Source organism: Erinaceus europaeus, chromosome 11 (assembly GCF_950295315.1).
Source record: "Erinaceus europaeus chromosome 11, mEriEur2.1, whole genome shotgun sequence".
Classification (NCBI taxonomy): Eukaryota; Metazoa; Chordata; class Mammalia; order Eulipotyphla; family Erinaceidae; genus Erinaceus; species Erinaceus europaeus.
The window spans coordinates 105,566,050-105,587,985 of NC_080172.1; the positions used below are offsets into that span (position 1 = coordinate 105,566,050).

At 41.3% G+C, this 21,936-nt stretch overlaps 2 protein-coding genes across 2 annotated transcripts in view; one reads left to right on the forward strand and one right to left on the reverse strand.

Moving 5' to 3' along the window:
- Positions 1-580: 580 nt before the first annotated feature.
- Positions 581-10,727, reverse strand: GNG5 (G protein subunit gamma 5). Its single transcript, XM_007524733.3, has 3 exons — positions 10,513-10,727; positions 4,841-4,985; positions 581-797 (listed from the first exon to the last, which is right to left on the reverse strand). The coding sequence occupies exons 1-2, from the start codon at positions 10,591-10,593 to the stop codon at positions 4,860-4,862; spliced, it is 207 nt and encodes a 68-aa protein (XP_007524795.1). The 5' UTR covers positions 10,594-10,727; the 3' UTR covers positions 581-797; positions 4,841-4,859.
- A 7,503-nt stretch (positions 10,728-18,230) lies between these two features.
- SPATA1 (spermatogenesis associated 1) overlaps positions 18,231-21,936 on the forward strand; it is a 53,822-nt gene continuing 50,116 nt past the window's right edge. Inside the window, exon 1 of the mRNA XM_060202258.1 lies at positions 18,231-18,409. Within this exon, the coding sequence (XP_060058241.1) occupies positions 18,374-18,409 (36 nt within the window). The 5' untranslated portion in view covers positions 18,231-18,373. The remainder of the gene's footprint in view (positions 18,410-21,936) is intronic.

The following is a 21,936-nucleotide window of genomic DNA, read 5'->3' on the forward strand; positions in this document are numbered from 1 at the left end:
GTATAATAGTAGCACACAATAAAGAGTTAACCCTATAATGATTTATAAACAAACTATAATTTAGTAGCCTCTCGTGTGCAGTTTACCTCAAGAGTGAAAATGAGGGGGTCAGGCGATAGCACTGCAGGTTAAGCGCACGTGGTGCCAAGTGCAAGGATCCGAGTAAGGATCCTGGTTGGAGCCTCCGGCTCCCCACCTGCAGGGGAGTCGCTTCACAGGCAGTGAAGTAGGTCTGCAAGTATCTGTCTTTTCTTTTCTCCCCATCTTCCCCTCCTCTCTCCATTTCTCTCTCTCTGTCCTTTCCAACAAGGAATGACATCAACATAACAATAATAACCACAACAAGGACAACAAAACGGGGAAAAAAAGGAGCAGTGGATTCATGGTGCAGGCACTGGGCCCCAGCAATAACCCTGGAGACCAAAAAAAAAAAAAAAAGTGAAAATGATACAGTATAAGTGTATGGGACAAGAGGTGGTAGAACTGTAAAAATTTAACTGGGAAATTGCCACTTGTAGTGTTCAAAACTACTAATTACCATTGATACATAGTGTATTTAGCAATCATTAAACAGAAAACATTAATTTTTATACTAAGTATTTTATTGTGTCTGCCACCAGTCTATATAAAATAATTACCCTTGTGAAATAGAAATCCATGAAAATTCAGAGAGGTAGATGTTAAGAACTGACAGAAGTTTACATAGTATGGCACTTGTTATAGGGATAAGCTATAGAGGCTTCCAATTTAGCTCCTTTTGAATATTGACTGGGTCATGAAAAGTAGGATCAGAAAACCTGAAATGGAAAAAAAGAAGAATGAGTTAGCATAAGATATTTCAAAGGACCATAGTTATTTTTTTTCCCTGAATAGCATATTATTTGAGTATCAGGGTTTTTGTTTTTGCCTACGAAGCTACCACTGAATGACTATCAGTTTTTAATTAAACTAAGCCTGTCTTCTTCTTATTTGTACATGCTCTGACCTAAAGTACTGTGGATACATTGAAAGTAACAGGTCACATTCCATTTTTATTAGTGAGGAAACAAAGAATTAAAGAGAGTCACTCTGGCATATTCAATGCCCGGGATCCAACTTGAGAGTCCAGAGTCCAAACACTATACACCATCTCCTGGGTTGTGGACCCTATATTTAAAATTATCCACGAGGACCTGGGTTCAAACTTCAGTTCCGCACTTGCGCGGCAAAGGTGGCAGGGATGAGGATAGGCAGGAGTGAGAATATGTGAGACCCTGAACTTAATCTCAGTAACGATAAAACCATAGGCAAGTGTTCAGCAAGGGAAAAAAAGAAAAGTTCTCAGATTCCAAGTGAAGGAGCAAAGTATAATACTGATGATGATTATCAAATATCACCAAAGTTTATCATTACTTCCAGAAATTTACATTAAAAAAATAACTAGGTAATACATACATACAGGCACCAAGATAGTGACATAGTCAAATATTAAACGTTAAGTTACAGTAGAACCACTGAAAATAACTCAATTATTTTAAAAAGGCAGAATGAAAAATTAAACACAATATCCTTGTTTTTGTCATCTTTTAATATTCTCTTGAAATGCAGTCTACTGAAACAGTGGACCTTTCTAGATCTAAATACTTTCTACTTGTAGTAGTTACTAAATTATCTATGCTGGGCTTTTTTTTTTTTTTTTATGAAAACCATTATTTCTTTAATTACTTTTTGACCAGATAGAAGAAAATTGAGAAGGGGGGTGTGGGGCAGGGTGGTGGCACGCTTGGATAAATGAACACATCTCTCCCTTCCATCTCAGTTTCTATCTCCATCCAAGATAATAAAATATTGAAAATTTATTTTTGAAAGGGGGAAGATAGGGAGAAAGAGACACCTGTAGCATTGCTCCTTCACTCATGTGAAGGCCAGGAGGCTTGAACCTGTGTTCTTGGATATGGTAATTCAGCTACTCAACTGAGTGTGCCTGGCAGGCCCTGAAAACTATATATTTTTAAATTATGTACATAAAAACACTATTAAAAAAGCCTTTGTATTCGTGCCACATAGTTTGGGCTTGGGACTACCAACAACATTATAGCCTACCCCAGTCCTACTGAATTAAAATTTACATCCTAACATAATTTACAGAAACACTCAGGTTTGAAAGAAAAAAAAAAATCTTTGTAGCCAGGGAGGTGGTACAGTTGGCAAGTGTTGAACTCTCTCGAGTGAGTTCCCAAGTTCTACCCACTGCACTGCATATATGTACTCTGGCTCTCTCTACTTCTCTAATAAATGTTTTTAAGAAATGCTTTTATAGCCAATATTCTTTCCCTAGTTTAAAGTGCTTCAAGTCATAGTCACAAAGGCATTTTATTTTACTACTGAACTAGTCATAATTTTACTCTTTTTTTTTTTCCCCTCCAGGGTTATTGCTGGGCTCGGTGCCTGCACCATGAATCCACCGCTCCTGGAGGCCATTTTGCCCCCTTTTTTTTGTTGCCCTAGTTGTTGCAGCCTCGTTGCGGTTATTATTGCCACTGTTGACGTTGCTTTGTTGTTGGATAGGACAGAGAGAAATGGAGAGAGGAGGGGAAGACAGAGAGAGAGGGGGAGAGAAAGATAGACACCTGCAGACCTGCTTCACCGCCCATGAAGCGACTCCCCTGCAGGTGGGGAGGCGGGGGCTCGAGCCGGGGGGCTCGAACCGGGATCCTTATGCCGGTCCCTGCGCTTAGCGCCACGTGCGCTTAACCCACTGTGCCACCGCCCGACCCCCAATTTTACTTTTAAATATGGGCTCACATCCCAGTCATATAACCTTAGGCATCTTGTTTAAACATTTATCTTAGACTACTGCAGAACCAAACTATTATCAGCCACCCAAACTTAACAGTCTATTATATTTTTAATAAATAATACAAATATAAAATCTGAAAAGTTGCCATGCCTATCCTTCTCAAACTTGTTTTAAAAATCTAGGGAATGGTGAGATTGTGCAGGGATGGAAGCCCCAGCAAAAAACACGGGTGGAAAAAAAATGAGAACACCATGAAGAGTCCTAGCAAAAGCCAGGAACTACTACTTCTTCTAGCGTTTGCCAAGGAACTACTGATAGATACGAAGGCATCTATTCTCTCTTATTCATACACACACACACACACACACACACACACACACACACACACACACACTTGAAAATCCTAACCAATTTTAACCATTCTATTTTACTGAAATCCTAGACATTCCCAAATCTACAGATTTTAATTGGGAAGGGCACAACTATGTAACATGGTATTTTAGGAAGCCATTTCCTGGCCTCAGAGAAGTTAGAATGTTTGTAAAGGGTGTGTACCATACAAAGTCATTCTCTCTTTCCTAAAGCATTACTAATTTAGGATTGCTTCTCAGGCCAATACTTTCCACTAGCCCTGACAAAAGTGCTACACATTTATTATTAGCAAAACAATAGGGAGTCAGGCAGTAGTGCAGCTGGTTAAGTGCACGTGGCCCAAAGCACAAGGACTGGCTTAAAGATCCCAGTTCGAGCCCATCTTCCCCACCTGCAGGGGAGTTGCTTCATAGGCGGTGAAGCAGGTCTGCAGGTATCTTTCTCTCCCCCTCTGTCTTCCCCTCCTCTCTCCATTTCTCTGTCTTATCCAACAATGACAACTTCAACAATAATAATAACTACAACAATAAAACAAGGGCAACAAAAAGGAATATATATTAAAAAAAAAGGGGGGGTAGAAAGCATAATGGTTATGCAGACTTTCCTACCTGAGGCTCCAAAGTCCCAGGTTCAATCCCCCTGCACCATCATAATCCAGAACTGAGCAGTACTCTGGTTAAAAATAGTCAGGTGGTAGCGCAGCGGGTTAAGTGCACGTGGTGCAAAGCACAGGGACCGGTCTAAGGCTCCTGGTTCGAGCCCCCGGCTCCCCACCTGTAGGGGAGTTGCTGCACAAGCAGTGAAGCAGGTCTGCAGGTGTCTATCTTTCTCTCCCTCTCTCTGTCTTCCCCTCTTCTCTCCATTTCTCTGTCCTATCTAACAACGACATCAATAACAATAATAACTATAACAACAATGAAAAGGGCAACAAAAGGGAAAATAAGTAAAATTAAAAACTAAAAATGAATAAAAACAATAAGAAATAAATATAAATAAATTGCATTTTAAGTCATCTACAGAATACTTTTGGCCACACATCTTTTCGTTTTTGCACACATTAACATTTGTTGTGGAAGGTTCAGACTGGCAAAAAAAGCACACTTTAACCCAGCCAGTCACTTTAGTTTCTTAATGCTCAGAAGTTCATTTTGCCTTTATGAACTCTTGTTTTTCTTTGTAGCTAACAAGAACAAAAGTAAAAGCTGTTATTTTTCACTCCCAATGCTCAACCATGCCAGATATTCAACTGCCTTCTGATTCCGACATTGGCAACTCCCAATTCTTCATAGGCTTTCCTACTCTGGGTTCCACTAGGTCGGTACTTAATCCAAACAAGTGGTAGTACTTTAAGCCCACTCCCATAAACTCCACAGACTTCACTGTCCAATTATTTGCTGGGTGCCCCAAAATACACCCTTAGACACTATTACAAAATGTAGCATGGCTTGTAACAGCAGTGGAGTTTTTTTTAATAACTCACCCTCTATTAAATCATCTACTTAACCCTCTTCATGGTAAAATGGAAACAATTAGTCTTCCTGACATCAAAACTGTCAATCTAAGTTGAAAAAGACAGTGATTGCCAAATACGAAAGTGTTTGAGATGGTCCACTTGTGAAAGCTGCTAAGAAATTTGACGAGTTATTCCTATTATGTGGAATTTGGTTGTCTTAATTTAAGAAGACTTACCTTCCAAAGATGTGTTTTACTACAAAAAGGAACAGACTTTCTGAGGTCTGAAGGGATTCGTACTTGAAGACACTCCAGTCAGCAAGGGGTCATGCTGAGCATTCTGCAGACAGAACTGTTTTAAGTCTGCAGCTGCTTGGGAAACCTATTCATAACAAGAAAAGAAGGGTGGGGAGAGAATGTTTTAATGATTTCTCAAAACTCTGAAAATACCTGTAACAGACACTGCTCTTAACTACAAGAACATATTACATACTAACTGAAGGTGAAGGGTCATAAGTGTGTTATGTGTATGTATATATGTAACCTCTAGTACTTAACACTTTGTAAATAAGACTACAGACAGTCCCCAAACACAGTAGACTTTTTTTTTTTTTAACCAGAGCACTACTCAGCTCTGGCTTAATGGTCGTACGGGGCACTGAACCTTTGAACCTGGGACCTTGGAGCCTCAGGCATAAGAGTCTCTGCATATGCTATCAAACCTCCCAACCCCCTTTTTTAACCCTACTGTGCCACAAATGTTCATGCACATTTAAAGGTGGGCTAGGTTAAGATCTATTTGGCAGATTCACTATATTAACAGCTCTAATTTAAAATATTTACATTGGATTTACCCAGATAACATCCCTATTATAAACTGAGGAAGATCTTGTGGATCACTTGCTGACTGAATCAGTACAAACAAGGCATCATCAGCAAAAGCACATGCAGCTGGCTTAAAAATAGTTGTACCTTTCAGAATGTTGGCAAATCTAATGAGAGTCAACAGACTTTGCAGGATAAATCTTGAGTAAAGCAACAGACATAACCTACAGCCTGTAGAGTGCTGTGAAGGGTTACTGGTTCTTGTGTTTTGCAAAATAAAGACTACATACATTTACTTGAGAGTATCATGTAATCTCCTTTAGATTTAAAAAAAAAAATGAAGGAACCCCCCCCCCTTTATTTTGTATCAGTATAGCGTCTGTTATTATAAGGTACCAAAAATTCAATTCATTCATTCCATAAAGGTGGTATAATGATTGTAAAATCCTGAGGGTATGTTCTTTCTCATTTGTAATTCCATTAGTGTAATTATCTGTACTTGGTTAATAAATGCATGTTATATTGAAAAAAGAAAAAAGTCGTTCAAGCGCAACCTTGAGGGTAAACATTTTTTTTTAAATCAGAGCAGCACATCAGCACATTGAAAGTTTCCTTTTCACCTAGCAATGGCAGCAACTGTCAGCTCCGGAGAGTCCTGAAGGACCCAGCATACAGCTGAAGACAGCCAGACAGACAAACAGCCCAAGCAAGGCCTGCTGGCCTACTCTTAGGATAGAATCGAGGAAACTCCAGAGGCTGGCTGGGTGGGTGGGTTTCAGGGTTCTGGACCATACTGAGCAGTAAAACAAATTTCACTTTGCAGTCAGATTTTTGGATGGAAAAAAATGGGAAACTGAATTCTCTAAGAACCTTTTTGGCCTGTGAGGTAGTTTAGTTGTGTTTCTTGCTTTTATTCCAGTCAGACAAGTCTGCTTTTACTTAAGGGTAAATGATATGTGCACATACATAATACATGCTCTTCTTTTTAAAGTAAATGTTTCAAAGTTGGCAAGTTCTATGTTTCCATAGCGCATTCAGCAGGTCTTACTTATTCTCTCCTCCCACTTACTAGTATTAATAAGTGGTTGCTTTTAAGATATTAAACAGAAGTAGTAAAATTCTAGCAAGCTGTTCACTGGTCTTAAAAGCAGCATCACCAGAAAAATAGTATAAATGAGCATTAACAATCCACATTTTGAAGAGAATACACTGTATATATAGCTCCACAAATCTCCGCAATCTTAGTGTCCCTTTCACAGAAACTACATGTGATTAAAAGCATCATGACTTCATTCACTTAGATATCTATTATTTGTATATATTCTAGTGAGGTGATACAGAATCTAAGAAAAATGACTAGAAAACTGAAAAGTTCTTTAAGTTGTTTTTGGTTGGCATTACTTTACATTCAATCACACGACACTCAGAAATCCTCTGTCCAATTTTAAAGATTAAACAGCTGCTGGCACATTAATACCAAAATAACTTAATGGTTCAGATGTTGAACATGAATGACTAAAAGATGTCTCAAGTGACAAGTCATGAGCTTAAGTACAGGAATATGGGACAAATAATCATTTATCTTCTTTTCAGTTTTAATAATCTCCAAGGAGGTATCCAGGCCAGCTGGGTATTTCATTTGAAAGGAAGTTAAAAGCCACTTAAATGTTCTTATAGCAAAACCTTTACAAGATTACAGCAACTATACTCCAGACTTAATAATAAACCTAACTGTGTGTTGGTTTACACAACAATTCAGGTTTGTGAATTCCAACAGTTTCTTGAGTTCCTACGTAAAGTACTTTGAAAACCTTAGTGCCAGGCACTGTATCAGATGCCCTGCTCTCCACCAGAGGAAGGTGGAGATGTGGATGGCATCATTTTCCACTAATATTAGACTTGGTTTTAGTGACACTAGTTGGCAGGAAAGTATCGGTTAATTTTCTGTACAAGTATAGGTCCCAACTAACTCCGCTTTACGGTGTCTCCAGCATTACTACATGCCAAAGACACTTTTTAAAACATATTTATTCCCTTTTGTTGCCCTTATTATTTTATTGTAGTAATTATTATTGTTGTTGGATAGGACAGAGAGAAAGGGAGGAGACAGAGAGGAGGAGAGAAAGACACCTGCAGACCTGCTTCACTGCCTGTGAAGCAACTCCCCTGCAGGTGGGGGGCCAGGGGCTCAAACCCGGATCCCTATGCCCATCCTTGTGCTTTGCCCAACCTGCACTTAACCCACTGCACTCCCACCAAAGACACTTTTAGGCACTGTGAATACTGAACAGCCAGGTAAGAAGCTTAACAGTTCAGAGGAGAGACAATATGCTTTGCAGTGTGTCTGAGATGACATTTAAGCCTGGGATCTCAATGACTAAAGAGGCAGAGCCAAACAAACATCAGTAAGAAACTGGTCTGAGAATTCCCAGCAAAGTTTAGACAAAGGCTCTGAAACTGGGACAAGCTGTCTGCTTCCTAGGCACTGTATAATTGCCACCCAGGAGGTTGAAATCCTATCATCTGGGCATAATGAGTGCCCTCTTTCATTAGGTGTCCCGATTGACAATGAAGTGTGTGATCTTCCTACACGTGGGAGTTGTCAAATACTCAAAAATAAATCTTTAAAGAGTAAACCTGTGCTGGTGTATAGAAAAATGCCACACACACAGCATTTAGCACAAGTCAATAAAGCAGGTGCACAAAACAAAATCCAACTTAGAATAATTTGTTATCATGTCAGTGAAAAGTTCACTTAATGCTGTAAAGTAGGTAGCCTTCCGAATCCCCTTACTACAGTCCTAAGCTAATAACTTTATAAAACCAAATCGCCTGAGACTGTAATGATCCTGACCAGAAATCTTTTTTTTTTTTTTAAACTTTGGTGCAATACACCAACACCAGTTCAAGTTCTGCTTTGTTTTTCACCTTCTGTCTATGAGAGATCATCCGATAGTCATCCTTCTGTTTCTGGCTGATCTGACTTAACACAGTTCCTTCAAGCTCCATCCAAGATGAGGTGTAAAAGATGAAGTCATCTTTTTTTTTAACTTTTAAAAAATATTTTATTTTTAATGAGAGAGACTGAGACAAGAGCACTGCTAAATTCTGGCTTATAGTGGGGCTGGGGTTTGAACTTGGGGCCTTGGAGCCTCAGGTATGAAAATATTTTATGAAACCATTATGTTGTTTCCACAGCCCAAGGATTAAACTTTTATAAATGACTCATGGATCAGAGTTTTAAAATTACATGGAAATATCTTCTAAATTAGGTCTACAACTCAGGCTTGATATCATGCTGGGGAGTTACTGGCGTGTAATGCCTATGGTCCCCATGGTGATAAACCTTCATTCTGTCTGAGGCCTTCAGCTCATTTTTTTCCTGAAAAAAATAGTTTTTTGTTTTTTTCCTCATTCCATTCTTCCTTTATGGAGTCACTCTAATCTATAATAAGGGCACATCTGAGAGTTGTAAAAGGTTGACTTAAAACAAAAAAGTGTGTGTGTGTGTGTGTATATAACGCATATCATATATATGTGATTTAAAATTTCAGAGTTAAGTGGTCCGGGAAGTGGCTCAGTGGATAAGGCCTTGGACTCTCAAGCATAAGGTCCCAGGTTCTATCCTGGGCAGCACATGTACCAGAGTGATACCTGGTTCTTTCTTTCTCTCCCCTATCTTTCTCATTAATAAGTAATAGTCTTTTTAAAAGAAAGAAAAAGAGAGAGAAAGAAGTAAAGAAACAAAGAGAGAAAAATTCAGAGTTAAATTAAGCCAACAGTGGCCAAAAATCATTTGGATGAGGTTTAAAAAAAAAAAAAAGTCTGGAGATGAGAGATTTCTAAATACAATGGAGTCTAAAACACCTCAAGGACAGCAAGGGAGGGGGAATCCCACACAGACAGATAAAAATGTCCCTTCCTTTTTGAGGTGAGGACCTTTCTACTTAAGGAAGTCCGAGACCGGCGAACTCCACAAAACACTGCAGGGAGAAGACTGGCCTGGTGAGCTCAGAATCAAATCATCTTGGAGCGAGCGAGATGGAGGGAGGGAGGGAGACTGAGACTGTGTATTAAACACAGTGCATGATTTCAACTCTCTGTACTCTAGTCACAGAAAGTGTTGCCCCTTGTAAATCGAGGTCCGGTATCAAAATGAAAACAATCCACTTGCTTTTTACTTGTTTGTTTCTTGTTTGGTCTTCCCTCTTTGGGATTTTTAAAAATCACAAGAAACCTGCCACCGCACTAGAAATGTCCGGGTTGTCCTGGGACGTGCACAAAAGCCTCTCCCCCCCTCCTCTCCCAAATAAACAGCCCGAGACAAGGTCAATGCAAGTAGCCCGACGCCAAAACAAACTGGCGGACTTTCTCGGGAGGACTTTCTCCAGCCCGAGAACTCCAAGCAAACATCATCCCCCAAGCTTACAGCCCAACAAGGGGCCGAGAAATGGACGCTGAGCACAAGGGTGCCAACGGGACACCCAGAATGCTTAAAAAAAAAAAAAAAAAAAACTTTTCCAACCCACAGTTTAAATTTCTGCAACAAACGTGTCTTCAAACCTATGTTGGGGTGGGGAGAAGTTACGAGGGAAAGGGAGAGGGGTGTTGATCGCCCCCTAAAGGGAGTGAGTCTGGGACGCGAAAACTCAAAAAATAGGTTCCGAATGCAAAAGCAGGGATTGGAAAGAGACGGGGGGGGGGGTTGTAAGATATTGATATTAATAATAATAATAAATCCAGTCTGTGCGGACGCGAGACAAGCGAGGGTGGCACAAGAGGCCAGGAAGGGTGCGGGCCGCGCGGAGGAGGAGGAGGGCGTCTCGGCCCCGCGGGGAGGGAGGCAGGCGGCCCGGAATGCGGAAAGCGCCGGCGCTCGGCCCGGGAAGCGGCCCGCCGCGGGGAGTCCAGGGGCGGAAGGGAGCACAGCTGACCCCTGACCCCCGACCCGCCGCGCGCCCACCCGCCCGCGAGGCCAGCGCGAGTCCCTCGGGCCCCACGGCCCGGCCGCCGCCCTCCCTTCCTCCCTCTTCCGCCATCCTCCCCCCTCCACCAGCACCACCACCCGGGCCGCCCCCGCTCACCTTCACGCGGTTCAGCCCGGCTTCCAGCCGGAGCTGCTGAACCACCTTCCTCATAGCCGCGACACTGGAGGAGCCAGACATGGCGCAGGCGAGAACCGAACCGGTTCGTCGGTCCGCGGGTCGCTAGGTCGCGCGCGGGTCGGCGGGACTAGACGGCGGGACGGGGTGATGTTGCGGGGAGGGTGGGGGTGAGTGAGGGGGGCGGGGCTCGGAACTTTGTCTCCAAGTTTCCGGTTCTTTCTCTAGCAAGGGGCCCTCAGTGCGCATGCGCGCCTCCCTCCACGCCCTCCGCTTCAGCAGCCCGCCCCTCCCGAGCGCGCGCGGGCCGGGTGGGGGTGGGGCTTAGGGGGTGTTGGTTGGAGTGGGCGGGGCTTAGGCCGAAAAGGAGCCGAGCGGGCGGCGGGCGCGGCGGCTGCGGGACGAGCGCGCCACCAGTAGAGGCCGCCATTTGGGAGAGGCCAGGTCAGAGTCCTGGGTCAGTCACTAGCCAGGGCAGGAGCGAGAGAAGCTCTAAGGGGACCGGTGAGTCGAGTGGGATGCTCGAGGGAGTTTATAAAAGGCCGGGTGACAAGGACGTTTTGGTTTGGTGGAGTGGACTTGGGGGAGCCCTGGCGCCACTCACCGGGCCACTTGGACACTAGTGTTTGGCAGCCTGTCCCCCCACCCACCACCAACACCACCATCACCACCACCACTATCACCACCCACCACCACCATCACCACCCACCACCATCACCACCCACCACTATCACCACCCACCACCATCACCACCCACCACCACTGTCACCACCCACCACCATCACCACCCACCACCATCACCACCCACCACCACTATCACCACCCACCACTATCACCACCCACCACCACCATCACCACCACCACTATCACCACCCACCACCACTATCACCACCACCACCATCACCATCACCACCCACCACCCACCACCACCATCACCACCCACCACCATCACCACCCACCACTATCACCACCCACCACCATCACCACCCACCACCATCACCACCCACCACCACTATCACCACCCACCACTATCACCACCCACCACCACCATCACCACCACCACTATCACCACCCACCACCATCACCACCCACCACCACTATCACCACCCACCACCCACCCAGGGGAGCCCTGAGGCTGGGGACCCGGGGTGGGGGCGCTTGTTGAGCTCAGAAGGAGCTTGTCAAGGCTGGTCCTCTTTTGCCTCCGGCCTCTTGGTTTTCTGGAAAGAGGGTGAGCAGAAGCCAAGGTCCTGGCTGCAGGGGACATCTGTCACTTGTCATTTAAGGGCTGTGACAAGGAGGGGGGAATCTTTTTTTTAATTTTTGTAAAGAGGAAAAGCCCCCCAGGATTTGTGTACAATATCCCAACCTCCCAGAAAAGACAGGCTCTCTGGGGTTCATTGTAAAGTGCTTGCTTGTATCAATAAAGCTCTTGGTTTATTAGTTTAAAAAAAAAGAGAGAGAGAGAGAGAAGGGGGAGGGGAAGGAAGAAGAGGAGAAAGAGGAGGAGAAGGAGGAAGAAGGGAGAGAAGAAGGAGGAAGAGAAGGAAGAGAAGGAGGAAGGGGAGGAGAAGGAGGAAGAGGAGGAGGAAGAGGTGAAGGAGGAAGAGAAGGAAGAGGAGAAAGAGAAAGGAGGAGAAGGAGGAAGAGGAGGAGTTGTTCAGAAAAGAGGGGGAGTTGTTCAGAGCTAAGATACTGGCTGCACACAATAGCCAAAACCTGGAAGCAACCCAGGTGTCCAACAACAGATGAGTGGCTGAGCAAGTTGTGGTATATATACACAATGGAATACTACTCAGCTGTAAAAAATGGTGACTTCACCATTTTCAGCCAATCTTGGATGGATCTTGAAAAAATCATGTTGAGTGAAATAAGTCAGAAATGGAAGGATGAATATGGGATGATCTCACTCTCCGGCCGAAGTTGAAAAACAAGATTAGAAAAGAAAACACAAGTCAAACCTGAAATGGAATTGGAGTATTACACCAAAGTAAAAGACTCTGGGGTGGGTGGGTGGGTGGGGAGAATACAGGTCCATGAAAGATGATGAATGAAATAGTGGGGGTTGTATTGTTAAATGGGAATCTGGGGAATGTTATACATGTACAAACTATTGTATTTACTGTTGAATGTAAAACATTAATTCCCCAATAAAGAAATAAATTATTAAAAAAAAAAAAAGATACTGGCTGCAGGTGACATTCTCTATTTCACTTGGGAAATGAAGCTTGTTGAACTTTTTTTTTTCAAAATAAAAGTGTGTGTGTTTCTTAAAGGTTGGCATGTTTATAAATCAAGTTGTCCTGTATCATCTTCTGCTTGGAACTAATCATCAAAGGAGAGTCTTCTGGACACATAGTAGGACCCAACCAAACAAAGTGGGCTATACATTTCACCCTGGGAAATATATACATATATGTATGTATATGTATATATGCCATGTTGTAGTCGATCAGATAGATATTTCCCATTCACTTGGCATAGTCCACCACCTCTAACACATTCATGTTATCTATAAGCATGAAAACTCCCTTATCAGTGCATCCCAAGGTTTGTAGATAGTGAGAAAACCCATGTATACACATACACTTTGCTGCCAACAAAATCTGACTTTCTAAACAGTTGAGGTGTTTTCACAAAAATGTTCACTGCACTCTCAAATTTTACTCAAATCTGTTCGGCGGTGTTGCTAGAACAGGTTATAAGCCGAGGATTAAATTCTGGCTCTCTCACCTCGGTGTCTCTGGACAAACCACTCTAAAACTTCTGAGCCTGTTTTCCTCATTTCAGAAATGAAATAGTAAAGCATACGTCCTGGAAGTGGTTCCAAGAATGAAATGAAAATATATAGGTAGAGAATTTGATGGGGGGGAGGGGGGGAGCATACATGTTGCAATGGTCTCCACCTAAGGAGGGAAGCTTTGTGAGCAGTAAACTAGAGCTGCAGGTCTCTCTCCCTCCCTCCCCACTTCTCCCTTCCCGCTCAGTTTCTCTCTCTGTATCTCCAATAAGTAAATATATGAGTGCACACACTATAGTATGTAAGGACTCTGGTTCAAGCCTCCAGCTGCCACCTGCAGGGGAAGTAGTGCTGCAGATGTCTGTTTCCCTCTCTATGTGGCCCTCAATTTCTCTCTATCTAAAATATTTTTATATATTTTTCTAAAGTTTGTTTTTAATTATCTTTATTTATTGTATAGAGACAGCTGGAAATCAAGAGGGAAGGGGGGAGATAGAGAAGGAGAAGACACCTGCAGGCCTGCTTCACCACTCGCAAAGCTTTCCCCCTGTAGGTGGGGACCGGGGGTGCTTGAACTCAGGTCCTTAAGCTTTGTAACCTGAGCACTCAACCAGGTGCACCACCACCAGGCCCCCTAAAATATTCTTTTAAAAAGTATATGACAACTATTTCAATAAATATCCGTCCTTCCTCTCCCCAAGAAGTATTTTACAATAAGTTATTTTCCTGATGGTACCTTGTAGACCAGTCTCACTCATAGTTGAAAAATTTTGTAAAATCAGATATCTTTACTGAGCTAATTCTCTAGTTCATAGTAGTTGTACAGTGTGTCTCTAAACTCTGAGAATCATGAGATGTTAGAGCTAGAAGAGATACTATTCCTCTAGTCCCCTCTCCTGTGAGGAAGATTATGGAGGAATAAGTAAAGCCCATATTCTTCTATGCTTAAATAGACACAGAAAAGTTGTTTTGTTTTTTTCCAATTACCAAAGAAAGAGACCAGAGATTGGATTAGTGTCTTAGACTTATTAGTAACTATATAACAAATGACCTAATTTAGGAGAGGGGGGAGAAAAAAAACATTGCAGTCCTTTATTCAGTTGCATCCAGAATGATTAACAATTTAAAAAAAAAAGCGGTTAGTGACTAGTAATACTTCCTATATAAAAAAAGCGGTCAGTGACTAGTAATACTTCCTATATAAAAAAAAGCGGTCAGTGACTAGTAATACTTCCTATATTAAAAAAAAGCGGTCAGTGACTAGTAATACTTCCTATATATAAAAAAAAAAGCGGTCAGTGACTAGTAATACTTCCTATATATAAAAAAAAAAGCGGTCAGTGACTAGTAATACTTCCTATATAAAAAAAAAAAGCGGTCAGTGACTAGTAATACTTCCTATATAAAAAAAAAGCGGTCAGTGACTAGTAATACTTCCTATATATAAAAAAAAAAAAAGCAGTCAGTGACTAGTAATACTTCCTATATAAAAAAAGGAAAAGCCCCACAGGGACACAGAGAATTGGCTCTCTCCCAGAAAGCAAATATTACAATAATTTTAATTAACTTTATCAGAGAACACTGGGAATTTCTGGTAAAGGAAAGAACAACACTATCTGTAGATTGGTGAGTGATTGCATTGTGCCTGGAATGCGGGAGCAGGAGGGGAAAGAGAAGGACTTCTGGACTTCTATTTAGAATTGTAGATACCACAGGCTCCTGAGCCAACCCCAAGGGACAGTTCAGAGGAAGTAGAGAACTGAACACTCATCTTGGCATCAGGAAAGCTCACCTAAGTCTAAAGTGTTGCAGCTGCCAAGGAGACCGGTGGGGAGGGCTTCATCAGGCAGGAAAAGTGACTGACCTCACACCAGTTTTCCTACTTGCAGGAATCAGTCTGGGTAGAGAAGGAGGTAATAGCTGTATCGCTTCTCTAAAGCTCCTCCCCACCCCTCTGCAACTCATATTCAAAAGTGAACCCAGTGCCATCTGAGGACGACAACAGGAACCGAAACAGGGAAAACCAGTTAAGTGACAATTCTCTGCAAAGCCAAGATGAGAGCCAGAAACTTACTGGTGCCAGTCCACAAGAGCTACCAGATAAATCATTTAGGGGATGCAGTGTTGGGACACTGGAGAAATATAAAGCATTCAACTTGCTATGGAGAAATGGGTTAAGCTTGAAAAATCATTCTTTTGAAGATCACAGATTAGAACTAAGAGTCGACTGAAAACAAGTATGCTGGAAAAAAACTCTCAAGCACATGGGAGACTGAAAAAGATGTGACTGGGTAACTACTGAGTCAACAAAAAAATCAAAGAGGAAATTTTTTAAAGTCCTGGAAACAAAAAAGAGAACATGAGCTATCAGAACAGTAGTGTTAAAGTCAATGACAGAGTGGTCCGGGAGGCAGCACAGTGATAAGGCTTTATTTGGACTCTGCTTGTTCAAGCATGAGGTCCTGAGTTCGATCCCCAGCAGCACATGTGTCAAAGTGATGTCTGGTTCTTTCTCTCTTCTCCTATCTTTCTCATTAATAAATAAATAAAATCTTTAAAAAAAAAAGTCAATGACAGAGTCAGAGAAACAGCTCACTTGAAGTATGCATGGTCCAGGGTTGATTCCACAATACTATACAAGAAGTGCTGTGGCAACAGGAAAACATGGACGTTGTGATGTCTGTTTGTCTGTCTTTCTGTCTCTTCAAAGCAGTGAAATTGCACATCTGGCTACACACACACACACACACACACACACACACATTTCCTCTCTCTCACTAAATTAATTAACTGCATATTTTAATCTTGGGTTTTCACAGTTCTACTCCCTAAGGGTTCATCTTCTTATTCTAGGTCATTTTATTTATTTCTGAGGAATTTTGTCTTCAGCATTAATTCCAAAATTACAAAGGGATTTATAGTTTGAAACATGGCTTTTTTGATGTTCCTTCACAAGGGAAAGTAGAGTGGGACAATTTATCTTAGAACAATAGTAAAGCAAACCTTAATTCATCTGTCTTGAGTTTGCTTAATTAAACACTTGTTTTGAATTACCATTTGGGGGCTGGGTGGTAGAACACCTGGTTGAGTTCTCATGGCACCATGCTCAAGGATCCTTGAACCAGGTCTCTACCTGCAGTGTAGAAGCTTTGTGAATGGTAAAGCAGTGCTGCAGGTGTCTTTCTGTCTCTTTGCATCTTTATCTTCCTCTCCCTTCTTGATTCTTTTTTAAAATTTATTTATTTTCCCTTTTGTTGCCTTTGTTTTTTATTGTTGTTATTGATGTCCTCATTATTGGATAGGACAGAGAGAAATGGAGAGATGAGGGAAGATGGGGGGAGAGAAAAATAGACACCTGCAGACTTGCTTCACCACCTGTGAAGCGACTACCCTGCAGGTGGGGAGCCGGGGGCTCAAACCCGGATCCTTATGCCGGTCCTTGGTCCTTGCACTTCGCGCCATATGCGCTTAAAGCACTGCGCTACCGCCTGACTCCCTACCTTCTTGATTTCTATCTCTATTCAATAAATAAAAATTTTTTTAAATACCACTTTATTGTATCCACAGAAATAAAAAATTCAAGCCTCCCAATTTGCATATGAGTTAATACATTTAATATTATGTTATTGTAATAGCCAATTCATTGTAGTTAGCATAAATCATTATCAGTAATTTTCATTCAATAGGTAAATTACTCTACCTGCAGCACATAGATGTCTATATACATGTATCTAAGTTGTCCATTGCTAAGCAATTCATGTTAGTACAATGCCAGAGCCTTTAACTAGATCTAGAAGTAGAATATCTATGTGTAATAAATTTAAAAGTTTGCTAGATGGTTACAGTGAAAATTGCATATTAAATATATATATTTATGTGTTATATATATGTTGTTTTTTCCAGAGCACCACAAAGCTGTGGCTTATGCTAGTGCAGGAGATTGAAACTGGGACTTCGAAGCCTCAGGCATGAGAATCTCTTTGCATAACTATTATGCTGTCTCCATTACCCTAAATTTTAATATTTTAAGAAATTGATTTCAGTAGTGAGTGAGAAACTCATTCGATTTATTAGGTTGTATGGCCCTGGGTGTAATCTTTAAAATTTGATACTATTAAAATAATTAGTGAGGGCCAGGGAGACGGTACAATGTTTATGTGAAAACCTTTCATGCCTGAGACTCCAAGGTCTGAGGTTCAGTCCCAAGCATTATCATAAGCCAGAGCTGAATAGTGTTCTGGTATAAATAAATAAATAAATAAATAAATAACAGGATGTCATGTTGCTGTCATTTGTACCAGGTCACAGGAATTTAAGATTGTGTTGGGTGTAAATTACTATTTTAGTACATAGGAGGTGGAGTAATGCTTTGAAATTTCATGGTTGTCCATCCTACTTTAATAAATTCCTTCTTAGGTTAGTAATTCAGCTACTTTATTTTCCAGTTTTGATCATGCTTTTGTAGTTTTAAAGTGTTAATTGTATATTATAAACTTCCATAAGTCGTCTGAAGAGAAACACCGAGAAATGTACACAAACATAAAAAGCATGATATACTTAAAAGTTGGCATTTTCATCTGGAATGACTGTTAATATTTATTATTGTTGAAATAGCTAAATACCAAGGTGAAATATTTGTGTTTTCTTTGTTCTTGCAGCCATTTATACAGATTCAGTCTTTGTATTTCCAAAAGCATATTTATACTTTGTGTAACTATGTATTTAACCATACATTTTTAACTAAAAGAAAATGGATTGTCCAGAACAGAAAAATGTACCTGGTCAGAAGTCCTTTATAATGTAATATATCACATAGTTGCATAAGATGTATATTCATAATTACTGCACCTATTGACTAGTTCTATGTCTGTTCAAATTTAAATAAAATTATATATATCCCTAATTTTTTTTTAGTTTATTTTAAATTATTTTGCTTTTTCTTTTCACTTTTTCTCCCCAGCAAATCAGAGGCCAAAAATAAGTGGAATTTTATTTTTTAAAAGTCAAAACCCATTATAATCTCTCTTAAATGCCACTTTAATGAAGAAAGATTAAAAAGAACGTAGAATTTCATTTGAAGATTACCCCATTCAGAAAGTGAATATGCCCCTCAATCCAAGTCGACCATCCTCATCAGAGGTAAGAAAATACTAACATTTAATTTTTTTAAGTCTTATTGTTTTTGGAAAGTTTAGGTATGGCAAACATAAATTATATAAAGTATTGGGTCTATATTTCTCCAAGAGTCTAACTTCATAGATCCCGTTGTCTGATTACAATTCTTGTGTCTCCAGATTACTTCCTTTAAGTGTCCCAATTGTGCTAGAGCCTCTAGTGTGTTAATCCTGTTACCTGGTTCTGCTTTACTGTTCCACATCATGTGATGCCCTCCAGAGCTGATGTAAATACCATAGAACAGTTTTTTGTGTTTTTTTTTTTAAGGTTTATTTTCATGACAAAGGCACAGAGACCAGAACACTACTCAGTGCTGGCTTATGAAAGTGCCAGGGATTGAACCTGGGACATGCAGACTTATACACTGTCACTGTGTTATCTCCCCAGCCCATAGAGCAGTCTTCATCAGATTACTACTACTACCACTAGCACGACCACCACCACCACCACCACCACCACTACCACCACCACCACTACTATTACCATTACTACGACCATGTTATTGTTGAGATTCACTGCTCACACCAGGAATCCACTGCTCTTGTGGCCCTTTCCTTCTCCTTCCCCTCCCCCGGTGCTTTTTTCTTTTTTATAGAGAGATTGAAAAGGGAGAGGGGGAAATAGGGAAAAAGAGAAACACCTTCTTTTTCTTGGTCTTTTAGCATTTGCTCTTCTTCCATAGCCAGTCAACAGTGTCAGGTTGAGCCTAATGTAAAGTTTCGAGACCTCCTTTGAATCTGGAGAGGTGGCAGTTGTTGACTATGTGGGTCATAGTCTGTCTGTAGCCGCAGGGGCAGTTTGGGTCGTCTCTGGCTCCCCAGCGATAGAACATAGCACCTGAAGTGCTACCTTACTGCCGGGATAGCCTGAGGGTACTTCTTCCCGAGCTAGTGCTCTCTGGGTTGGAGAGAACTCAACTGGAGCCGATGGGAGAGGGATCAGGAACTCGTGCCGCACTAACTTCGCAGGAGATACACTCTGGAACTCTCAGAGCCAGAAAGCAATTTCCAAGTGTGTTTAATCAGAAGAGCAGCTGTTTTTATACTCTCCAAGTAGGGTGGAAACAGGATGTGACATAGAGAGGGTGGAGCGAAAAGTTACTGGTGAAAATCAGAGTGTGACAAGGAGAGGATCAGGGTGTGACAAGGAGAGGGGGTGGAGCAGGTGAGAATTCTACCACTAAACCACCAATGCCCTGGAGGGAGTGTGGTGCTTTATGTAAATGTAAAAGTGATGTATGTAAATAGACCAAAGCTTTGAATGGGATTGAACCTATCTCTATATAGGCATATGGTTAAGCAGAAGCCAGGGGGAGCTGGCATACTATCCAACACCTTACCACTTTGTGAAGCTTCCCCCCATACAGGTGGGGACCAGGGACTTGAACTCAGGTCCTTGCACATGGTCATAAGTGCACTCTACTGGGTGTGTCACCACCTGCCCCCCTTGATCATTCTTTCCTACACAATTTTTTAAATTTATTTTTTCCTTTATTGGGGGATTAATGTTTTACAGTTGACAGTAAATACAATAGTTTTTCCACACATAACATTTCTCAGTTTCCCACATAACAATACAACCCCCACTAGGTCCTCTGTCATCCTTTTCCAGGACCTGTACTCTTCCCCCTCCCCACCCCCACCCCAGAGTCTTTTACTTTGTTGCAGTACCCCAACTCCAGTCCAAGTTCTGCTTAGTTCTACACAATTTTGATTCCTCGCCCCTCTTTGGTTTAGTAGTGCGTCACAGCAAAGCAAAAACCTTACCTAATCCAATTCTTCATCTATAGTCAAATATAGTTTAAGAAAACAAAATATAACAGCACAAGCATTCTGACTTTAAATTCATACTTGGGATGCTCAGCTGGTCCCTTCTGATGACTAGTCTTGCATCTACCTGCAAGTCACTGATTAAAGAGCTACATTTTTAGGAAGCATCACACACAGTTCCCCAAATCCTAAAACCTTCTCCACATTTTCCCTTTAAACCAGCTCAAATCAAACTTTCATTCTACTACACTGCCCAAACTGCTGTTGTTAAGTTTACCTTTATACCACTAAATCTGTTGTTCTGCTTTTGCACAATAGTGCACAGCTGTTGACACTGTTGACCACTGTTTTCTTACAGCCTATAAATCAAGTCAGACTAGGGGGAGGAAAATACCATTCCATCAACACTGATCTACAGGGATGCTGAGGTGGCACAGGCTCCTGCACTAAATATGGGCCTCAGGTCAATTGGTGGGATATACAGTTCATGGTATTTATATACTTTTCCCAGATTTGGAAGCTACTCTCTTCCCTGATACCAGTCCCATTTCTAGTCCTATTTCCAACCCTGACACCATCTACCCAGATAATACCTTTTGCCCACCTGCATTGTTAGTTGTCAGATTCAGGCAAAAATTAGTAGTTGTGGGCCCCTTGGAATATACCTAAAATAGACCTACTAATTTTTTCCAAAATGGAGACCCCAAGTCTCACCTGCTTTGCTTCAGTCAGATTAACACATTCCTATGTGGCTTTAAAAGAAAAATAGTGTATAATGTTTGTACCAAGAAATACTTCTCTCCTAGAATACACTGATATATTCTATAAAGGATGAGGACATATTTTCAAAGTTCTGTAAGTTTACTATTATTATAGAAGGTAGTCTTAAATTCCCTGTTCAAAATATAGTGGATGGCAAACTTCATTATCAGATCTATATTACCATCTTAAATTATTCATGACTTTGTCATCAAAAGTGTATAAATAATTTACCTAATGTATAAAAACAACTTGAGGAGACCGAGGTGGTAGTATGCCTCGTTGCACGGACATGTTGCCATTCACAAAGACCTGGATTCAAACCTCCAGCCCCTACCTGCAAGGAGGAAGCTTCACAAGCAGAGAAGCAGTGCTACAGGTGTTTCTTTTTACCTCTCTACCTCCCCCTTCCCTCTCAATTCCTCTCTGTCTCTGTCTACAGTAAATAACTAAATCTAAAAAAAAAAAAAAATACTTGGGAGTCGGGCTGTAGCGCAGCGGGTTAAGCGCAGGTGGCGCAAAGCACAAGGACCGGCATAAGGATCCCGGTTTGAACCCTGGCTCCCCACCTGAAGGGGAGTCGCTTCACAGGCGGTGAAGCAGGTCTGCAGGTGTCTATCTTTCTCTCCTCCTCTCTGTCTTCCCCTCCTCTCTCCATTTCTCTCTGTCCTATCCAACAACGACAACAACAATAATAATTACAACAATAAAACAACAAGGGCAACAAAAGGGAATAAATAAATATAAAAAAATTTAATAAAAAAATTAATAAATTAAAAAACTTTAAAATATTGAGCAAAATATTCAGCTCAAACCATTTTATTTTCTATAAAATTATGGATTATCAATCTTAATAGTAGGTCATATTTACCTTAAAGTTTTAAAGATTTTTCAGATATTTGGTACTATTTTACACTAAAGCTATAGATTATAATAATTTAAATGATTTAAATTAATATTCAG